Below are 21791 nucleotides of genomic sequence, written 5' to 3'. Positions count from 1 at the left end.
CTCTGAAAAAGTATACATCAATTAATCTGGAGATCTGGAAGAGGCAATCTACCAAATAGATCCAAAAGACAGACAATATTGAATGTGGTCAGTTCTCAATTGGGTTACTTTTTCTTTTAACTCTATTAAAGTTTAGTAATAGTTATATACTCAAACTACATCGTAAATCTACCCAATAAAAGTACTATTTTAAGTTATTATTTATAATTAATAAAGAGGAACTTCATCAAATACATAATTAAAAGCAAGCAAATAAGTATTCCTACAGGGCCTTGTTTCTGACTTGATAGTTTAAATGCTATCACTAATTTCTCTCAAGTGGGTTCACTTAATAAATCCTAAATGGTACTTGAAGTTAACTGGAGATGAAATATTTACTAAGAAGTAATTAACCCATACCAACGTACCAAAACTATAATAATATGCAAATATAAGTTTAAAAAAGAGAGATTCAAGTAAGGAAGATTGATAGTACAAATTTTGGGGAGGATATGAACTCAAACTGTTGGTGTATGTGGACACTACTAAAAAGTCTTTCAGCGTGATTGTACCAGTGAGCTGGCCTATACATGTAGCCAAGAGAAATGCATGTATCTTAATACAAAGCCATTTACAAAACATGTACAAAATTATACATGTTAATTCCCCAAAAGAACATAGAGGCTGGGAAGTTGGCTCAGTGATAAGAGTGCTTGCCTTGCATGCATGAGGCCCTGGGTTCAATTCCTCAGTACCACATAAGCAAAAAGAAAAAAACCAGAATTGGCAATGTGGCTGAAGTGGTAGAGTGCTAGCCTTGAGCTGAAGAGCTGAGGGACAGCACCCAGGCTCAGACCAAAAAAAAAAAAGGAACATAGATGTCTTTTAATAGTCTCAATAGTGATACAAAATGATTTGTTATCAGAGAATAAAAATGAACTTGTCACATACAATATTCAAAACATACTTTTGAATGAAAGAAGCCATAAAATAATACATTGTTTATGTTAAGTTCAAAGAGGGGCAAACTAATTCATGACATTAGAACATTTAGGGAGAAGTGAGCACTATTCATAAATAGGGTGCTCACTTTGAGATAATGGATCAAATATGCACTTTTTTTCTTTCAAAGAAACTACTGTTTTAATTCAGCATAAGTTTGGCAGTCATCTAGGAAGGCACTCTAATTTATGACAGCACCTTCTATTTTTTTTTTAAGTACTCGGTACCAAACTCAGGACCCTGCACATGCTAGGTTGAGTGCTTTACCACACTGAACTACTCCTTCACTCACTAGCTCTGTTTTTTGAATACTGTCATAAGTGCCAAGACTCTGTAGTATGAAAATCAGATATAATCCTCATCCTCACAGAGCTTAGAATCCCATGAGAAAGAGGTAAATAATTAAAACAGATGAATGTATCTCTGAAAGTGTATTTCTGTACAAACTACAGATATAGCCACAATAGATAAAATGAAGAACAGGAAAAAAAGATGATGAAAAAGGCATCTGTTCGGCTTTTGGTATCTTACCTGGCTCAGAGCTGCTGCTGGCTTCAGGTCTAGAGCAGCAGACATGATTTCTTTTTAGGCTTCTTCTTTTCCACTGGTGTTTTCCTATTTATCTGTCTGACCAGATCATAAAATATCTAAGTAAAAAGAAGAAAATACTTATTTAACAATTATCTGAGACCTTGTTTAAAAACAATTTTGGTTCTATTAAATATTAGTCTGCTTTGAGGTTTATGTTTTGCTGTCAGATTTTATAGAAGCCCCTGCTAACTCACAAAGTAAGTAAAGCAGGAGTGCTCTTAGACATTTAATGTAAATTGAAAACAGAATCAGTAGTGAAAAATGAGGTAGTGAGGACTGGAATATAGCTCAGTGGCAAAGCATTTGACTCACAAATGCAATGTCCTGGGTTCAATCCCCAGTACCCCACTCCCACTCCCCCCCTCCCCCAAAAAGAGAGGCAGTAAAAACTTAAAATTACAGAAAAGTTACAAAAGTACCAAAGTTACAATAGTACCAAATAACTTTGTATAGTCTCCCTAGATCCACCAATCAGTAATATTTTGCCATGTTTACTATTTATCTCTTACTATATACACATTTATTTTTGGAACTGTGTGAGAGTGGTATACGTATCACAGGTCCCTTAGTAGTCCAGTGTGTATTTCCAAGAACAAGGATATTCTCTTATGTGACCTCAGTTTAGTTCTCCCACTCAAGATACTTAACCACTGATATATAACCACTGATATATTACCTTGTATTATCTCTCGTGTGAATTCAGTTTTGTAAACTATCCTAAAACTGCTAAAAAGATTCCCCTCTAGGGACACAACTATCCAGAATAACACACTGCATTTTCTTCTTAAAGATTTTAGTCTTTTTAAAATAGGAAACAGTTTCTTAGATTATGTCTTTCAGGGCATTGTCATTTCTGAGGAATAAATGCTAGCAGAGTTACAGATTTTCCCTTCATTTGAGTTTGTTTCACATTTAGATTCAGGTTCTATGTTTATATATGAAGAATATAAAAGAATTAGCATGTTCTTCTTACAAGTGTCACACAGAGAAAGGCAAAAGGTATTTTCTCTTTTTTGGTTATATTAATTTTGCTTTAAGTAAAATTACTGTGAATTGAGACATACTTGTCTCAATAATAAAACCTTGTGGACTTACTTTTGGATGAAAAGTACAAAGAACCAAAGACAAAACACAACTGTATGCATATCACAAACATGTTTCTTTTTGTGTGAGTACTGAGGCTTGAAACCAGGGCTTGGGTACTACCCTTAGCTTTTTTGCTCAGGGTTGGTATTCTACACTTGAGCCACAGCTCCACTTTTGGCTTTATCGCTGGCTAATTGGAGGTAAGAATCTTCGACTTTTCTGCCCATGCTAGTTTAAAACATGATGCTCAGATCTCAGCTTCCTGTGTAGCCAGGATTACAGGAGTAAGCCACTGGCCTCCAGCCCCCAAAACAAGTTATTTTAATTCTGATGTGCTTGTACAGTTTCATACTGTGAAGTATGCCAAAAGGTTAAAATATGAACTAGGATCAACTGAATTTGGTTCTTTGCTATGAATGCACTCACTCACTAATGATGTGAAATAGAACAATTATTATAGAAGTCCTTTACTGCTACTTGTGGAATAAACAGTACTTTGTAAAGCTGGATTTAAAAAAAAGGACTATTACTATAGGGACATATAAGCAAGTTTTAAATATATATTAAACATGAATCAAGTCAACTTTCCTAATTTTTTTCCTGTCACTACTCTGCCATGCTGGGAACAAAACTCAGGATCTCATATATGCCAGGCAATGTGAATCAATCAGTTAGCTACACCTTTAGCCCAATTTTCCTAATTTTAATACTTACGGTTTTCTTGGAGGGTATCTTTGATTCAAGGATACATATATTTAGGAGTAAAGTAATGTGATTTTTGCAAATATATGGCAAAATATTAATAACTGGTGAATATGGTTAAAGAGTTAAACAGATTTTATTTATTGATCTTTTGAGTGAATTTAAAAAGTAAAATAGCTAAAACACTATTGGCTTACATTTCTTTGAGACAGTAAACAAATTACATTTAAAGATGGTGATAATTTCTTTAGTTTTTAGTGGCCTAAAGATTTCAAGATTAAATTGTTATAAAGAATAAAAAGAGAACTAATTTATCCTATAGCTCTAAATAACTCACTCATGAGGCCTAATCCTCTCATTCTTATCTTCTTGAAGCTACTTAACTCTCTCATCTCATTTCTAAAAATAATTTGAAAGCACAAAATTAATTAATAAAATGGTAGCTGTTTTAACAACTCCCAAGTCCAAGTTGTGTCACAACTCTGAAGCCTTCAAGAACTTAATGTGTATATGCTATCTATGAACTTTCATTAGTTCTGGAGGCTCAATGTGTGAGCTATAACATGAAAAATGATAAAAAGATAAACCAGGACAGTTCACTCATCAAGCACATACATAGTTATGATTTCAGTTTCTTCATGCCACTTTCCAGTTTCTGGCACATATTAGACAGGACGTAACTGATTTTCGTAGTAATCTAAATTATTTCTTTGGAAAATATTGCCTACCTCACAGCAGCAGATGGTTCAGTGATGAGGGCAAGTTCGAACTATAATATTTGGTTAGAAATGCTGAAAGTCCCCAGCCTAGGTTCTTCCTCATCTCTCTGAACTATAGAAAAATCTAAAGGGAACACAGAATAGAGTTTCTCAATCCCTCTCCCATTCCTAATTTGGGATGACTTGATTCCAATTATTATTCCAGCCTCAGTAAAGAACAATTAAGTATTGAGTAGGATGGATGTGATTCTGGTACAGCTATATGCTACTTGTAGAACATAGCAAAAGTCACATATAAGAATTAAAAGAAAAAACACAATCAGAGAATTAGAGGACTCTGGACAAGCAATGTGTCCTTGTCTATTTTCTAATTTGAGGCTGAAAGTTGAATCCAAAGTTGAGAAGACTAAAAGAATTTTCCCTCTATCTTTGGGCATTTGCAAATCACACGAACATTTACAAGATAGCTTAAGCTCTCTGAGCAACTGCTATCAAAGAAATCCTGTAATGGATTATTAGGCCATTAGATTTAAAATAACTATAACATCAAAAGACCCTCAAATTATACCCAAGAAATTCTAGCATGAAATCCATGTTTCTCAAAAAGGTAAGGTGTATGTGTGTATATATAAAGCAGGGCTTGAACTTGGGGTATCATGTTCCTATGCAGCTTTTTTACTCATGGCTGGTGCTCTACTACTTAAGCCAAACCTCCACTTCTGGCTTTTTGCTGGCTAACTGGAGGTAAGAGTCTCTTGGATTTGTCTGCCCCAGCTGGCTCTGAAATGCAATTCTCAGATCTCAGTCTTCTAAGTAGCTAGGATTACAAGTGTGAGCCACTAGCATCTGGCTCCAAAAAAGTTAAACTTCTTAAAATGGCCAATGCCATTTCATGTTGTTATAAACCTTCTTACCAAAGGTAGAGTCTAAGAAGACTGCTGTTAAGAAGTCATTCTGCTACACTGGAAACTGCAACCCAAAGGAGGCTTCATAGGCTCCCATAAACATATAATGATAAAAGGCAAGGAACAGTTCCTCTCCACTAGGCTCTGTCCCAAGTTATAACCAGCTGACCAAATGAACTCAGTGGTAAAGACAGAAACAGTAAGAAGTCAGATCCCTAAGGCCAACCATGGTATAGAACGTGACTAAGCACCACTGCTGTATTAGTCAAATGCATCCACCAATTATAACATATCCTTTTTATCAAAGTTAATTATTAAATATAAAAAGGACTACTAACAAAATTTTATCATAGTCACATTTTTCCAGCCTTCGGGAAACTAATACTTCAATAGAAAAAGTTGAAGCTAGATGAATATGTTTCCTTTCATTTACTTGACAATGAAATAAGAAATAATTGTTGTAGAAGATCTCAGCAGGACTAGTTCCCCCAATGTAAACTTAGGAGTGGGAACACCTGCCCAGATGAATGTTACCAGGGCACCTAAAAAAGTGCCAGACATACAGAAGGTACTCAACAAATATTTGCTAAATAAATGTAATTAATGGATTTCTTGTTTTAATGTACTTACTAAAATGATTTCATCTAAAAAAATTTTGGCATCCATGAATTATTTTCTGCCAGATGTGTAAAGTAGTTTAGACATTTTAAGACGGAGACAGAGATAATAGTTTATAAGCACATATCAGCCAAGAAAAGGTAACTTATAGAACCAGAGATCAGAGAGAAACCCCAAGCAAAATCACAGGCTCTGAATACCTAATGCACTTACTCTAAATCTGTGTTTTAGGTGGCCTAAATTCTGAGTACTTGTGATAATACCAATGGCAAGCACACAGACAAGGGAAAGGAAAAAAGGCTCACTCTGTTGTTATTATTGTTGTTTCTTACAGGCTTCTGGTAAAGTTAGTAAAAGCCAAGGAATCTCAGGTTCTTGACTGATTGGTTGGGGCAATTAGGAATTGTACTAATTTTTTAGGGATCAACAAACTATTGGCCCTTTACATACAGATATGCAGCTTACATAAGCTCTCCAGTCAGTTAGGTTCTCAAGACAGAGTGCTTGATTTAGAGCTAAAAAAAACAACCTTGTGTACCTGGCTTATCAAACTTAGAGGACTGAGTTTTAACTAAACTTTTCAGCATGCAACAGCAAAAGTGAGGCATAACTCAGAACACCAAATTCTGTGATGTTCAAGAAGGTAATAATATCCTTTTAGACAACAAAAGTTTACTATAAAAGTGACTAATTTTTGTATTTTCCTACTTGATTTTACAATCTATTAATAAACAATTGAATAACAGTTACAAATGTTTTCTTAAAAATTCTGGATGTTATTTCCAAGAAAATCCAAATTGTGCCCCCTGCAGTTGTAGGTTACCTCATTAACATTGATCTTTGACTTTGCAGAAGATTCTAAAAAGGCACAGTTACACCACTGTCTTGCTAAATTCTGGCCCTGTTCTTTGCCAACTACTCGCTCATCTTCCAGATCACATTTATTGCCAACCAAAATCATTGGGACCTGTGGGAAGGAAAAAAACAACAATAACAAAAAATGTAAAATGAACTATAACATACTCAATTACTTAGCCTCAATAAAGAATTACTACTACCAACTGAAATTAGTCACACTATAAACTTTACCAACATTTAAAAAACTGTCTGGATGTAGGGTTAGAGAGAAGATGAAAAAAAAACCCACAAAACCATTATGAAAGAGACCCTACCAGATTCATATGTCAAACTGTTTTAAGAGCATAATCCTAAATTTCTCAGACAGACTACTACAAATACCCAGTAGATTCCAAGTAGAAAGATTTGAAAGAAAAGGAATCTCCTACAACATAAAAAAAAAAAAAATGTACTTACCGGGCGCCGGTGGCTCACGCCTGTGACCCTAGCTACTCAGGAGGCTGAGATCTGAGGATCACGGTTCAAAGGCAGCCCAGGCAGAAAAGTCCGTGAGACTCTGATCTCTAATAAACCACTAGAAAACCGGAAGTGGCACTGTGGCTCGAGGTAGAGCACTCGCCTTTAGCTGAAGAGCACAGGGACAGTGCCCAGACCCAGAGTTCAAGCCCCATGACCGACCAAAAAAAAAAAAAAAAGAATATACTCACTGGGACTAAGTGGTTTATCTCACAGTGTAATAAACACCTCAAAGGATGACAAGACCAACATAGTATACTAGCTCTACTTGTACAGGAGAATCTTTTAATCTTCCTTTACTATTTCACCTAAATAATTTTAAAGTGAAATAGTGAAGGTGAAATAGTAAAGGAAGATTAAAAATAAAAATGAAGCCACAAAACAGCTATGTTCTTTCCTTTTTCTCCATATCACAAGTGCTTGGCTGTATCTTGACTATATACTCCTGACTTCTGTAAAACAGGTAGTTAAGAAACTGTATTAACGTTATCAGTTAACATGTGTTCAGAGAACAAAGTCCTTTGTTTAGGAGATGATGGACACTATTAAAAAAAAGAATTTAAGAGATAGTAAACATTTTACAACAATGTTTTCCATTTATTTATTTGTTTGCTTGTTTAGTGCTTGTCCTAGGGCTTGAACTCAAGGAACTTTTTTGCTTTTTTTTTTCACAACTCCATTTCTGGCTTTTGGTGGTTAATTGGAGATAAAAGTCTCATGTACTTTTCTGCATAGGCTGGATTTGAACTGTGATCCTCAGATTTTAGCTTCCTGAGTAACTAGGATTATAAACTGGAGCCAGCCTAGCACCAGCCTAACTTTTTTTCCTTTATTACATGAGATAAAAGGGTTTAACATTATCAGGGCTCAGTGGTCTAACTGCCTATATAAACAGAATTCTCTCAGAAAAATTAGTCATGAGAAAGAAGAAAACTATTCATTAGGTAATGGGTAGTCTTGAGTCATATGGTACAAATTCTTCCTACATACAATACTATAAAGATTAAAATCCTGAACAGATGCTCATGCACCCCTTAATAATTAGAGAACATACCAAAACAGAAAAGTGAAATTGAAAATGTCTATCCTAATTTATACAACTGAAAAGCCTCAGATGTAGTATAAAATATACATTGTTTTTCTACAAAGATGAGGAAAAGATACACTCCCCCCATCAGCTAAATTCAATTATCAATTAAGATCTCTAGGGTGGTCACTCATCTGTAATCCCATCACTTAGGAGATAGAGGCAGGACCATCGAGGGGATGATGCCAGCCTGGGCTACACAGCAATATCCTGTCTCAAAAAGAGCAACCAATCCAAATGTCAGTGGCTCATGCCTGTAATCCTAGCTACTTAAGAGGCTGAGATCTGAGGACTTCAATTAGAAGCCAACCCAGTCCAGGAGACACTCATCTCTAATTAAGAAGCACAAAGCTGAAGTGAAGGTATGGCCAAGTGATAGAGCTCTTGTCTTGAATAAAAAACAGCTCCCGGCCCTAAGTTGTAAGCCCCAATACTGGAACAACAACAAAAAATGGCAAGACTTCTATAGCAAAATTTTAAAAAAATTAATCCAGTTAGTTAAAATCTTTAACACAATTAAAAGGAAAAACTGCATGTAAATAAATGCTATAGCAGTATAATTTTTAAAATAAGATCATAACATCATGGGTCCTGAATTATTTGAATATTTTTTCCAATTTGACAAAGCTTAACTAGAGTTCTACTTCTTCTTTGAAGGACTCCTATTCTTTCTCTGCCATAATGAGTACCACGTGTCTTCATTTACTAAACATCTCGGCATATAATCTGTAGGTTAGTTTTGAAAGTTAAAATACATTGTGTCACAGAAGTTCTTTTGGGAGTGTAGGAGATATCTTTTATATCCTCTACTGATAAAAAAGCAGCTTTTTAAAAAAATTGGGCCACAGAGAGACGGCATTATGCCTTAGAGGGAAAAATACTTACATCTTCTGTGTCTTTAACTCGTAAAATCTGTTCCCTCAAGTCCTGTAAGTCATTAAATGTGGACTGAGCTGTAATAGAATATACTAGTGCAAACCCTTGGCCATTCTTCATATACAAATCTCTCATTGCTGTAAATTGCTCCTATAATAAAAAAGAAGTAATTATAAATATATACATTTTGACTGTATACTGGAATAATTTTAAACAGAATAATCACAAGTGAGGTTCACTATAGCTTTTTTTAAAACATACAATCATGTCAGAAAATGTAAAACATTAATAAAGTGAATGTTCATGTTTACATTTGCGTGATTAGAAACAATGATAACAAAGTGTAGAATTAGAAGGAATACCGAAGTATCTCAATTTTCTTTTGTATGTACATCTCAATGTAATTTGCTTTTTATATACAGATCCTAATTAATTTTTTGGATGATTTATAATGTAACTGCTGCCCAAACTGAAACATTTTGAATTATAACCTAATCATCCAGCACAGACAGTCTCAAATATCTCTCCTGGAAAATTCAATCATCCTGACTATAACTATTATTATTATTATCATTACTATTATTATTATTACATGCTAAGGATCAAACTTACCCCTTGTGCATGCTAGGGAAAGATTTTACAACAGAGCTACAGCCTCAGTCCTAATACTAACACTTTTTATAAGAGCTTGTTCATGTATTTTTATCCCTCCATTTCAAACCTTTGGAAAAGATATGAGAAAAACAACTATCATCTCCTAATAGTTCACTAATAGTTGACATTTAGTCTCTGTGCTATATAGTCATACTTTGGGTCCGGTCGTGGGACCTGAACTCTGGGCCTGGGCACTGTCCCTCAGCTCTTCAGCTCAAGGCTAGCACTTTACCACTTGAGCCACAGCACCACTTCAGGCTTTCTTCTTTTTGCTTATGTGGTACTAAGGACTCGAACCCAGAGCCTCATGCATACAAGGCAAGCACTCTACCACTGAGCCACCTTCCCAGCCCCCATAGTCATACTTTGTAAAAATTACTTCTATTTTGATTTTAAACTCAACTCTTATTTGATAATGATAATGTAACTGTATAGTTAAAACATATATGTAGACATTAATATGCAATAGAATTGGTTTTTATATGTAGTATTAACAAGGTACATATAGCAGAATATTAAAAATGCACATCTTGGTTCTTTTTAGTTACACATATTCAATCTTCTCATCTTTGGAAGCATTAAATGTAAAACTGAAGACCAAAAGCTTAGTGAGGTATTTTGTGTTTTTGGTTTGCTCTCTCCCACTATCACTACCTGTATTCTGTATGCCACACTTGAAAATATTTCTACTTCTTCCACCTGGTCGATGCACTCAATTTGTATTTCAAGTAGGCAGCTAGGTTACTACCTAATCATTTTCTTATCCTTAAATCCTGGCTTTGGTGTTTCTAGAACTATAGATGAACTTTCTATGATGATACCAGGGTTTTTCTGGGAAAGATGTAAAAATTTGGGTTTCACTGGCTTTTTCATTTATAAGCTGTTAGAAATTCTAGCTCTACTACTCTTACCACATTCTCCTGAGATCATGGTTTCTGTTACTTATTATCAGAGTAAATACATATAGCCAATCAGTTTTAAAAATCTAATCTAAGAACAGCCAGCCCTCTTACGGAAATGCTATGGTGGGTATTACCTCCTGCTGAGAATCACAACCTCTTTTCTAAGGACATTTTGCCAGATTAAACTTGAAGATTATTCATAGTGCTCTCTACTAACCAGACATGGTTGCAGCACTAGTTATACGTTGGTAAAAGTAAGCTGCTACAGTATCTGGATGAATAGAGAAGACACACAAAAATAAATAAAGATGGTAATAAATATTACAGAGAAAACTAAAGGGAAAGAGGACAGCAAGTTTCTTTTGAGGGCAAGAACAGAAATTATTATTTTAAAGAGGAAGGCTCACAGGAAGGTAGTTAGGAAGGTGAGGAAGTAAGCTCTGTGGGTATGTGGAGGAAAAGTATTGCAGACAAAAGGGAATAGAAAATGCTTGACCCTGAGAGGAAACATGTATAGTGTCTGAAAAGCTATAGGAGAGGCTGGATTCACTGAATCAGTTAACTACTCAGAGAATAGGCCCAGAGAGAGAAATACTTGTCTTAATTAAAATTCTGAATTTAAAATAACTTTTGTTTGAGGCACATTATTTAATACAAGAAGAAGAAAGTCAAAATAGATTCTGAAGGTAAAATGAGTATATAATTGAATCATGATACATGGGCATTAAGTACTTATTAAGAAAATTTAAATATACCTAGGCAAATTTAAGAAGTCCTACACGAAAGGAATTTTTTTTTAATTTAAAAAAAATTTTTTATTTATTTATTTTTTTTCCGGTCGTGGGGCTTGAACTCTAGGCTTGGGCGCTGTCCCTCAGTTCTTCAGCTCAAGGCGAGCACTCTACCACTTTGAGCCACAGCGCCACTTCGAGGAATTTTTTTTAAATGAGGATAAGTGCTTCTACATAGAATTATTCAGATAAAACCTGCTTAAAAGTTAAAATCTATCAAAAAAATGAGACAAAATAACTTACTGTTCCTGCTGTATCCAGGATTTCCAGCATGCACTGTTGGCAATCTACTTCAACTTGCTGAGGGGGTAAAAAGAAAAGGAAAAAAAGGGGTAGGGGATTAACATCAACATGTCACTTTCCTTACATGTTTTCATCCAAAACTACTACGAAATAGTTCTTCAGTTCAAAGTTTGCTATGTTAATGAAGACTAAACTTGATGCCACAATAAATAACAAGAGTCTTCAAGTACATTTGCCTAAATATTAAAGAAGCCAGGATGGTTAATGTTGAATGTAGATATTCTCTTATTTGTTCTTATTAGAAGAGAAATGGATGTATTTTGGAATTTAAGAAAAACTGAAAACACATATGATTCTAACAAAAGAAAATATTGTATGATACAGTAATCTCATCTTATTTGTGAGTTTATTACACACAGTTTTGACTAAGTGTAGTAAAAAAAACAAATTTTTAAAAAATCAAAAGAAATTTAAAAATGAAAAACAAATTCTTAGTCACTCATTTCACAGCTCCATTTATGTGGAGACACTCTTTGCCCTGCATTATCACCAACTGTGTTTAAATCACTGTGTGACCTGCTGTCTCTCTGCCTCCCTCAAAGCAAATAGTGGGTTAGACATGTGGCTCCAGTGGCAGAGCCCTTGTTTAGCAAGCACAAGGTCTGTGATTCAAAACCCATTACCAACACTGAAAAGAAAAGCAATGTCACTAGCAGAAGTTGGAGAAAGCTCTATCAAGCATCTACAGTGCAGTGCTGAATTCTATACATCCTAAACATGTATGGTTTTTCTTATCAGAAGTGTTCAGACCATGTACTCATGCATACTGTATTTCTGTAATTTTCACAGAAAATGAAGTACAAAGTATTAGGTGGCTTAAAGTGCATACAAAAAATTTTAGGGAAAAGAAATTTTTGCCAAGTTATTATATATTGGAAGTTGTACAAATTCAATTTTTTTTTTTTTTTTTTTTTTGCCAGTCATGGTACCTGAACTCTGGGCCTGGGCACTGTCCCTCAGCTCTTTAGCTCAAGGCTAGTGCTCTACCACTTGAGCCACAGCACCACTTCCAGCTTTTTCTGCTTATGTGGTGCTGAGGAATTGAACCCAGGGCCTCATGCATGCAAGGCAAGCACTCTACCACTGAGCCACCTTCCCAGCCCCACAAATTCAAAAATTTTAGCAAAATATTCTCCAAATTTATTACATCTGGTGAACATAGAAACATTAAAGTAATTAACACTATACTTCCACAATCCTCAAGACTTTAGAAAAACCGGGGCTGGGAAGGTGGCTCAGTGGTAGAGCGCTTACCTTGCATGCATGAGGCCCTGGGTTCGATTCCTCAGCACCACATAAGCAAAAAGAAAAAAGCTGAAGTGGCGCTGTGGCTCAAGTGGTAGAGCGCTAGCCTTGAGCTGAAGAGCTGAGGGGCAGCGCCCAGACCCAGAGTTCAGGCCCCACGACCGGACCCAAACAAACAAACAGACAAAGACTTTAGAAAAACTGTGTAAAGGTGAAACAGTACAATGAATTCCATTTTCCCACTGTTTTACAAAAGAAGAGAAGGCTGGCTTAAAGAGTATCAATTATCAACTATGTGATAAACTTAATAAAGAAGAAATTAATAAAGTCCTTCAGCATTCTATAAAGAGACCTTGCTTTGTGGCTAAAGATGTAATTATAAATTTATTTTGGGGAAATTTCAGTAAAAAAGTCATCTAAAAGTAAATGTTTTAACTGTCAAGCTGTTACACCTCTGCTTCTGTGTCAAGACAGAGACTGATAAGAAGCACTTGGTGGTGCTACAAAGTCAACATCCCACCAGATGTGGGGCAATGTGGTTTACCTGCAAAACTGTCATAGAGGATGTAAAGGAAATACTGAGCCAGGTCTGTAGTTTCACATGTATCTAGAGCACAACTATATTTTGAATAGCAAAACTGCTCTGCCGGTATACTGACTTGACTGACTGAGTAATTGATGGACTGATTTAGGTTCTGGAGTTTGAACTCTGGACTTTGAACTGGACAAGAGCTCTACCACCTGAGCCATGCCTCCAGCTTTTATCTGGATGAACTTAACTGAAGGTATACGACTACTAAAGATAAATTCTAAAAGCAGATTATTTAACAATGTAATCCTTTCCTATCTGTTGAAAGTAAATTATTTTTTTTTCAGTGGGATAATTTCAACTGCTATTCTTTTACAGTGCCCACTCTCCAAATGTACTTTAAAACAAAATCATGAAAAATTTTAGTTTAGGTACTGGGAGGTCCCAGGTCTGGCAAGAAAAATAAAAAAGGGTACTTTTTAAAAAGTATCCATTAAAGAACAAATAATCACCAGGTACTGGTGGCTCACATCTGTAATCCTAGCTACTCAGAAGGCTGAGATCTGAGGATCACAGTTCAAAGCCAGCTTGGGCAGGTAAAAGTGTGAGACTCTTATCTTCAATAAACCACCAGAAAATCAGAAGTCGCACTGTGGCTCAAGGTACAGCACTTGCCATGAGCTGAAGAGCTCAAGCCCCATGACCAACCAAAAAAAAAAAAAAAAAAAAAGAACAAATAATCAATAGAACATAGAGCTCTCTACATGTAAGCAGTAGCCGGTGAAACTTCTAAAAGTAGATACCAAACACTTATACCATTTCTTTAAAAGAATTATATCTATCTATCTATCTATCTATCTATCTATCTATCTATCTATCTATCTATCTATCTATCTATCTATCTATCTATCTATCTACCTACCTACCTACCTACCTACCTACCTACCTACCTACCTACCTACCTACCTACCTACCTACCTACCTTCCTATCTGGCCTAGGTACTCTCCCTGAGCTAGTGCTTTACCACTTAAGCCACACCTCCACTTCCAGATTTTTTGGTAGCTAATTGGAGATAGAGTCTCATGGATGTCCCTGCCCGGGTTGGCTTTGAACCGCAATCCTCAGATCTCAGCCTCCCAAGTAGCTAGCATTCCAAGTATGAGTCACTACCGGCACTTGGCTTTCTTGAAATATTTTTCTTAAAATATTTTGAAGATGTAATTCTATGGATCAAGTTTTAAAGCCACAATGAACTATTTCTAAGTATGTATGTACATAGTTTAAATTTTACCTTTCTGTAGGAATCTTCTATCGTCGGGTCATATTTTTCAACGAAAATTCCCTGAACAAATTGAACTGTCTGGGAGGAAAATAAACAAAACAAAAGAGAAAGAGAAAAGTTAAAGATTTGAAAGAAAAATCAAACCTGGAATGTTGCCTAACCTCACAAAAGTTGTAAAGATTAAATAAAAATTATGTTAAAATTCTGGGTAAACACATGAAGTATCATTATTAATTTCTAATACAAATACACATATAAGAATACTTATTACAAAAAGATTCTTATGTTTGAAAAACTGTCATCAATATGGCTGTTGCTATTACACTGTTAAATAATAATTATTATTTTAGCTCTCTATAGTAAGTTTAATCCTGGCTACCAAAAGAAGAAATCAAGGGGAATTGCAAGTGAGGCTCAAGTTGCAGAATGCCAGCCAATGAGCAAAAGATGAAGTAAAAGTTTAAAGTTTTCCATAGTTTCATGTACTTAGTCCACTATAATCCAGTAATATTAAATGGAAAACTCTAGAAATAAATAATTCCTAAGTTTTGGTTTTTTTTTTTTTTTTTTTTTTTTTTTGTCAGTCATGGGGCCTGAACTTCTGGGGCCTGGGTGCTGTCCCTCAGCTCTTCAGTTCAAGGCTAGCACTCGACCACTTGAGCCACAGCACCACTTCCAGCTTTTTCTGCTTATGTGGTGCTGAGGAATTGAACCCAGGGCCTCATGCATGCAAGGCAAGCACTCTACCACTGAGTCACCTTCCCAGCCCATAATTCGTAAGTTTTACACTTACATTCCAAATACAATGATGAAAGCTCATGCCATCTGGCTCTTTTCCACACAGGACATGAATCATTCCTATGTCCTATGTATCCATGCTGTATATACTATCCCTAAGCTATTAATCATTTTGTAGCAACTATTGAAGTATTGTAGTGCTCGTATTCAAGCATTCCTTACTTTACTTAGTAAAACCAAAGTTTAAGGGTTGTGATGTGAAACTGAAAAGTACTTTCTTTAAATAAAAAGGTAAACATTCTTGACAAAATGAAAGGAAAAATAATCAAATACTTTTAATGAGTCACTATGCTTAATCTTATTATACCTTAAAAATAAAATCAGGCCCATTAATCTGTTTCTTTCCTCTCTTATACCTAACTTCCAAAAAGACAAGTAGATAATATTCTGTATATTTAAGCGAAGTATAAGATAACATTCTTCTATGATGAATCCTTAAATACTACTTTTTTTTGGGTGCTGATCCTGGAGCTTAAACTCAGGGCCTGGGCACTGTCCCTGAGTAACTTTGCTCAAGGCTAGAGCTTACCACTTGGTCCACAGCTCCCTGGGCTTTTTTGTTGGTTAATGCATACAAGAGTCTCAAGAGACTTTCCTGCACCGGCTGGCTTCAAGCTGCAATCCTCAGATCTCAGCCTCCTGAGTAGCTACAATTACAGGCACTGTGAGTCACAGATGCCAGGCTCAATCTTATCTATCTATCTATCTATCTATCTATCTATCTATCTATCTATCTATCTATCTATCTATCTATCCTATCTATCTATCTATCTATCTATCTATCTATCTATCTATCTATCTATCTATCTATCTATCTATCTATCTATCTATCTATCTATCTTTAACACATATGGAGCTCAGCTGTAGACGGAGTCTCCTGTCATTCTTTTCTTTAGATAACCTCCATTCTTAAGAATTTTTACAACTTTATCTAACTTACAACCCTTGTTCCTAGCTACTCAATCCTATGCCCAATTGATGTTAGCTGTTGTTTACATAACTTTGCAGAAACAATCTTTTATTTTTTTAAGCATTTCTCCTCAAATCTTTTCCTTTACAAAACAACAATAAAGCACAAAAGATATTCTACACTATTTAGTAACTTCCTTATATGTTCTCTAAATGATACATCTTGAATGTTATTATATTAAGTTTATATAGAGTTCTTGTGCACAGTTTAGTGGCTTTTTATAGTATTCTACTCTATGCGTCAAAATTCTGTAACTGCTACTGGTAGGCATTACATTTTGAAAAATTTGTCACTGTAAAAAATGTAAAAAAATGTATCTTTGAGAGTGACTGATACTGTGCACATATGAACTTATGTCCATAAAACTCTTACCTCCAATTCACCACCAAAAAGCTGGAAGTATAGTAACGGCTCAAGTGGTAGAGCTCTATCCTTGAGCAAAAAAAGCTCAGGGAAAGTGCCAGGCCAAGTTTAAGCCCTAGGACCAGAACTCACACACACTGAGTTTAGGGAGACAAAGAAGAGAGGAAAGGAGAAGCTACAAGCAGTTCACAGGACCCAGAAAAATCACAAAGAATCAATGTACAAGAAAAGTGGCAAAGAATTTGTAGCCCATTATCAGTATCTCCCAGCTGGTACAGGGAAACAGAAAGTCCCACTGAGAGATTATCAAATTTAGCTTTTGGGAAAACTTTCAAACAGCAAATCTTATTGCCAGCTCAAGGAGTTGGAAGGTGAGGACTAATCTGCTAAGAGAGACTAGATTATGGTAATTTAGATGTTCTGTGTCTTCTGTATCCAAGAATGACAGAAAGTTGCTCCTTGAGAAGGATGTTTTGAAAGCCAAGAGTCAAGACACAATCTACAGGACATTCTGCCATAGAAAGTAGGGAATAAGAGGCATGGGAAGAGAGGGCAGAGTGGCCGGCAAGGAACAGAAAAAAATTATACTGTCAGAAGACAGGTTGCCATCAGGAAGCTAGATGGTACAGGAACTCAACAGGTGGAAGACTGAGGAGTAAAGTTCCCAACAAGCCAGCAAACAAGAGCACATGGAAAATGTTGCTGTATCTCATAAACTTGGTGTATCTGTGGGATGTGTTGCCAAGCTAAGGCAGCTCAAATGTGTCTGGCAGAGCCCACCATTAGACAGAGGCATTTGCACCACAACTGACAACTAAGTTGCCTTGGGATTGCCTGATGAGCCAAATAGAGGCACTAGCCATTAGCCAACAGCTTGAACCGTGAAGGCCCTCCATATAAAGTCTTCTGGGAAAGCAAAGCCCTCACATTTACTACTAAAACAGCCATTTGAAACCTGCAGAAGTTATCTCTATCTATATTAACTGTAGACATACATGAACAATTGAAAATTCCTATTTGTTGTACATAGTTTGTCTTTGTTCCTATATTGGTTCAAATGTTTTAAGTATTGGTTTTAACTGTATGTTTTTTTTTCTCTTCTGTAAATTACTTAAAAATATTTACCTGTTAACTTCTGTATTCTAGCATAGACTTGTTACTCTCTCACATTTAATCATATTTTTCCTCCTCCCTTACTTTTATGTGAAACCATCGTATCCAAATCACATTACTTTTTTTTTTTTGCTGGTCTAGGGGCTTGAACATAGGGCCTGGGCTCTGTCCCTGAGCCTGTCTGTGCACAAGGCTAGCGCTCTACCACTTGAGCCACAGCACCAGTTCCAGCTTTTTCTGAGTAGTTTTACTGGAGATAAGAATTACATGAACTTTCCTGCCCAGTTTGGCTTTTAACCGGTATTCTTAGCTCTCAGCTTCCTAAGTAGCTAGGATTATAGGCATGAGCCACTGGCACCTGGCCATATTACTTACCTTTAATATTCTCTTTTGAATCATCATTCTGGCCCCTTCCCACAGCCCTTCCTTTTATATCTTTTTTGTATCTACAAGGAGAACTCTTAATTCATAAAACTATCTCCTACCACAGCTCCTGTATCTCCATAAAGCTTAGTTCCCACCATTTCTCACCCTATATACCCAAATACCTAGTGTTATTCCAGTAGTATACTTTAGGTTCTATATTCATACGAAAAGATCAGAGCAGAATCAGTAACCTGTCATTAGAAATTAACACAAACACAAGATTGTGATTTACCACCTGCAAAAGCCTTTGAAGCCAAGCATCCTCACACCAAGTGGAGTACCAGTGGTGTCTTGAGCACTGGAACTGATTATTTGAAAACAGAGACCGACCTTCCCAATCTGTACATCAACCCAGTCATCACTCCATCTTAAAAAAATAACAAGAAGCCACAAAGAGAAAGTATATGGAGGATTGAAACCACTGCAAATCCTAGACCTAGATGCATAAGCCCCAATGAAAGACCATAAAATTCATGAATAAACAAAGATCCTGTAAAAACCAGTAACACCACAACGACAAACTTACAAAGGAGTGAAGAGGAAGAAAAACTTAATCAAAAGGTAGGTAACAGAACAGAAGTTTGAAAATAGGTTATCAGAGACCGAGAATAAAGCACAGAAATTAGATCAAACAAAGACATTAAAAAAAAAACCCATACACTCAGAACATATTAAAAGGGACTTACAAGATCTTTTGGATGCTACCAGATCATATCCATGAATTAAAGACAAGGCAGAATAAAAACTAAAGTCATCAAAATTTATTCAACCAAATAATGGCATAAAACTTCCCTAACCTCCAGAGTGTCATCAGTTTCATAGAGGCTTATAGAACTCCAAAATCAAAGAAACACTCTTAGACACATTATAGTAAAAACACTGAATATGCAGATTAAAGAATATTGAAAGCTACAAAGGAGGAGACAAATAACTTACAATGGAAATCCCATTAGAATAACAGGATTGTTCAAAACTCTGGTATTGTGAAACCTTCACAGTGCTCTTTTTACTCTGAATTGCCTTTTCTGCTTGGAGTCTTTTATGCCTCCATACAAATTAGATTAATTTCTGTAATTCTGTGAAGAATGATACTGGGATTTTGATGGAAATGCATTACATCTGTACATTGCTTTTGGCAGCATGCCCACGGAACAGAATTTATTCATAGAAAGAACCAAGATAAAAACACAATTCTACAGCCAACTAGTTTTTGACAAAAGAGTAAAAAATATACAATGGAAAAAAGATAGCTTCTTCAATAAATGGTGCTGGAAAAACTATTCACCTATAGGATACTGAAATTGAACCTCTAACATTTCTTTGACTCCACCATACAGAAAGTCAGCAGGTATTTATGCTAATTGCAGCACTGTTCAAATAGCCAAATGATAGAATCAGTTGAGAAGCCTATAGCTGATGAATGGATGAAGAAAATGTGGTGAACATAACACTATGGTCACAAAGAAAAATGAAAATCATAACATTTACATAAAAATGGATACAATAGAGGACATGTTATTGGACACGCAATTGAAGAAGCAAGACAACTTAAGCATAGGAAATGAAAAAAAAGAAATATTGTACATGTTCACTAATATGTGGAAGCTAGACCTATACTTATATACACATAAACATACATGTATATATTTTCAAAAATGTACATTAATTAAGGGACTATTTACGAGAAGAAGGAAGAAAGGAAAAAGTGTGAATAACTTTGTAATACATTGCAAGTACCTACGAAAACAGCATTAAGAACCTCAAGGAAAGCTGTTGATTAATTGGGGTATGGGCTATGGGATAAGAGAAATAGGCTGTTGAGGGGTTGCAGTAAATTGGACTAAAAGCAGTACAAAAGAGGTTTGAATTGCATAGAAATACTAAGCTTGCAACTATGAAATTAGGACAATGTAACCTAATGAATTATTTTGGGATGCAAGAAGGGAGAGTGACAGAGGGGATGAGAGTGAGTAGAATACATGATAAAACAAATTTGAAAATTTAACAATGAAATCTCTCCCTGTGCAACTAATGCAAATCCATTTTTTTTTTTTGGTGCTGGTCCTGGGGCTTGAACTCAGAGCTTGGGTGCTGTCTCTGAGCTTTTGTACTCAGGGCTCAAGCCACACTCTACTTCTGGGTTTTGATGGTTGACTGGAGCTAAGAATCTCATGGTCTTTCCTGCGTAGGCTGGCTTCAAACCTTAATTCTCAGATCTCAGCCTCCTGAGTAAGCTAGGATTACAGGCAAAAGCTACAGTAAGAACCTGGCAGTAAGCTAGTTTTTCAAAAAATTAAAGGAAGTTATATATTTGAAAAATAGATATTTTCAAATATTCTTATAAAAGTACTAATTTATATTTATAATGTCATTATTATGAAATTAAGTCCTACCAATATATTGATGTCACCTAAAATAATCACAAGTCTCTTAAATTCTGACCTTGAAGATCCATGTGTTTACTTGATGTATTTACTTGAATATCTTACGAAGTTTGAAGTAATTATTCCTTCTTTATAGGTCCTCCCACTAATCTATCACTAAGTTAATTCTACCTTCTATTTTATCCTCAAATAACAACATTCCTCTTTTTCCTCAGGGACCTACTTTCAGGAACAGTAATCTAGATCATTAGCTTCCAATCCTCCCACTTTCCCTGTCTCTCTCTTAAATTACACAAACTAGTCAAAAAAAAGTGCACTCACTAAAACATACCAATTTTCCCCACTTCCACCCCACTAAACGCTACCTTCAATGTTTTTTCATTGTCATCAGAAATAACTTTCAAGTTTGATAGGGTTGTCATGATTTGGTCCTTTGTTCTTTCACTTCCTTCTAATCCTTCCTCAGCTAGCTTTGTCTCAGCTATCCCAATCTTTTCTCTCACCTGTTCAAGGCTAACTTAGGTCCACTTGTCACAAGGCTCTTTTTTTTTTTTTTTTTTTTAACAGTCTGTATTTTTCTTTCAGCATATTCCTCTCACATTTACAACTAAGTGGTTCTTTGATTGTATGTGTACCACATGCTATCATACCACATCTCATGGTATGAGAGACTGTGACTATTTTTGTTTATGCTTGTGACACCAGAATCTGGCAATAATAGAACCTTCAAAATCATTTAACAAATCAACACAGGAAATATTTTTAAAAAGTAACTTTTATTCCATGCAAATTTGTGGTGCAGGAAGAAGAAAAATGATTTCGTTAGAATCTGTAATGAACACTTTCCCCATGAGAATGTGAAATTCCTTAAAAATGAAAACAATCACCTTCCTCTTTGAAACATGAATACTGATGTTTGATAAGTAATATTTAATAAAGGAATAAGTGAATAACAGATATAAAACTATCCACATTTACTGAATGACATGTCTTTATAGATATAGATCAGATATTATGTTTACAAAAAGTGCCACATTTTCCTTTTAGTGCTAGAAACATGGAAGCAGACAAAAAACAAAATTCTATATATT

General features: G+C 35.6%; 1 protein-coding gene across 4 annotated transcripts in view; it reads right to left on the bottom strand.

The window, feature by feature from the left end:
* Rap1a (RAP1A, member of RAS oncogene family) overlaps positions 1-21791 on the bottom strand; it is a 93574-nt gene that overhangs the window by 3800 nt on the left and 67983 nt on the right. For all 4 annotated transcript variants that reach the window (XM_070006297.1, XM_070006299.1, XM_070006296.1 and 1 more), the window contains exons 3-7: positions 14656-14724; positions 11530-11586; positions 8949-9089; positions 6426-6569; positions 1513-1628 (exon numbers count right to left, since the gene is read on the bottom strand). In XM_070006297.1, coding sequence (XP_069862398.1) covers positions 1542-1628; positions 6426-6569; positions 8949-9089; positions 11530-11586; positions 14656-14724 — 498 coding nt within the window. In that variant the 3' untranslated portion in view covers positions 1513-1541. The remainder of the gene's footprint in view (positions 1-1512; positions 1629-6425; positions 6570-8948; positions 9090-11529; positions 11587-14655; positions 14725-21791) is intronic.

The sequence above is a fragment of the Dipodomys merriami genome, unplaced genomic scaffold, assembly GCF_024711535.1.
Source record: "Dipodomys merriami isolate MVZ:Mamm:240054 unplaced genomic scaffold, mDipMer1.0.p SCAF_7, whole genome shotgun sequence".
NCBI lineage: Eukaryota > Metazoa > Chordata > Mammalia > Rodentia > Heteromyidae > Dipodomys > Dipodomys merriami.
The sequence above is the reverse complement of the archived record's forward strand: the minus strand, read 5'-3'. Positions and strand labels throughout refer to the sequence as shown.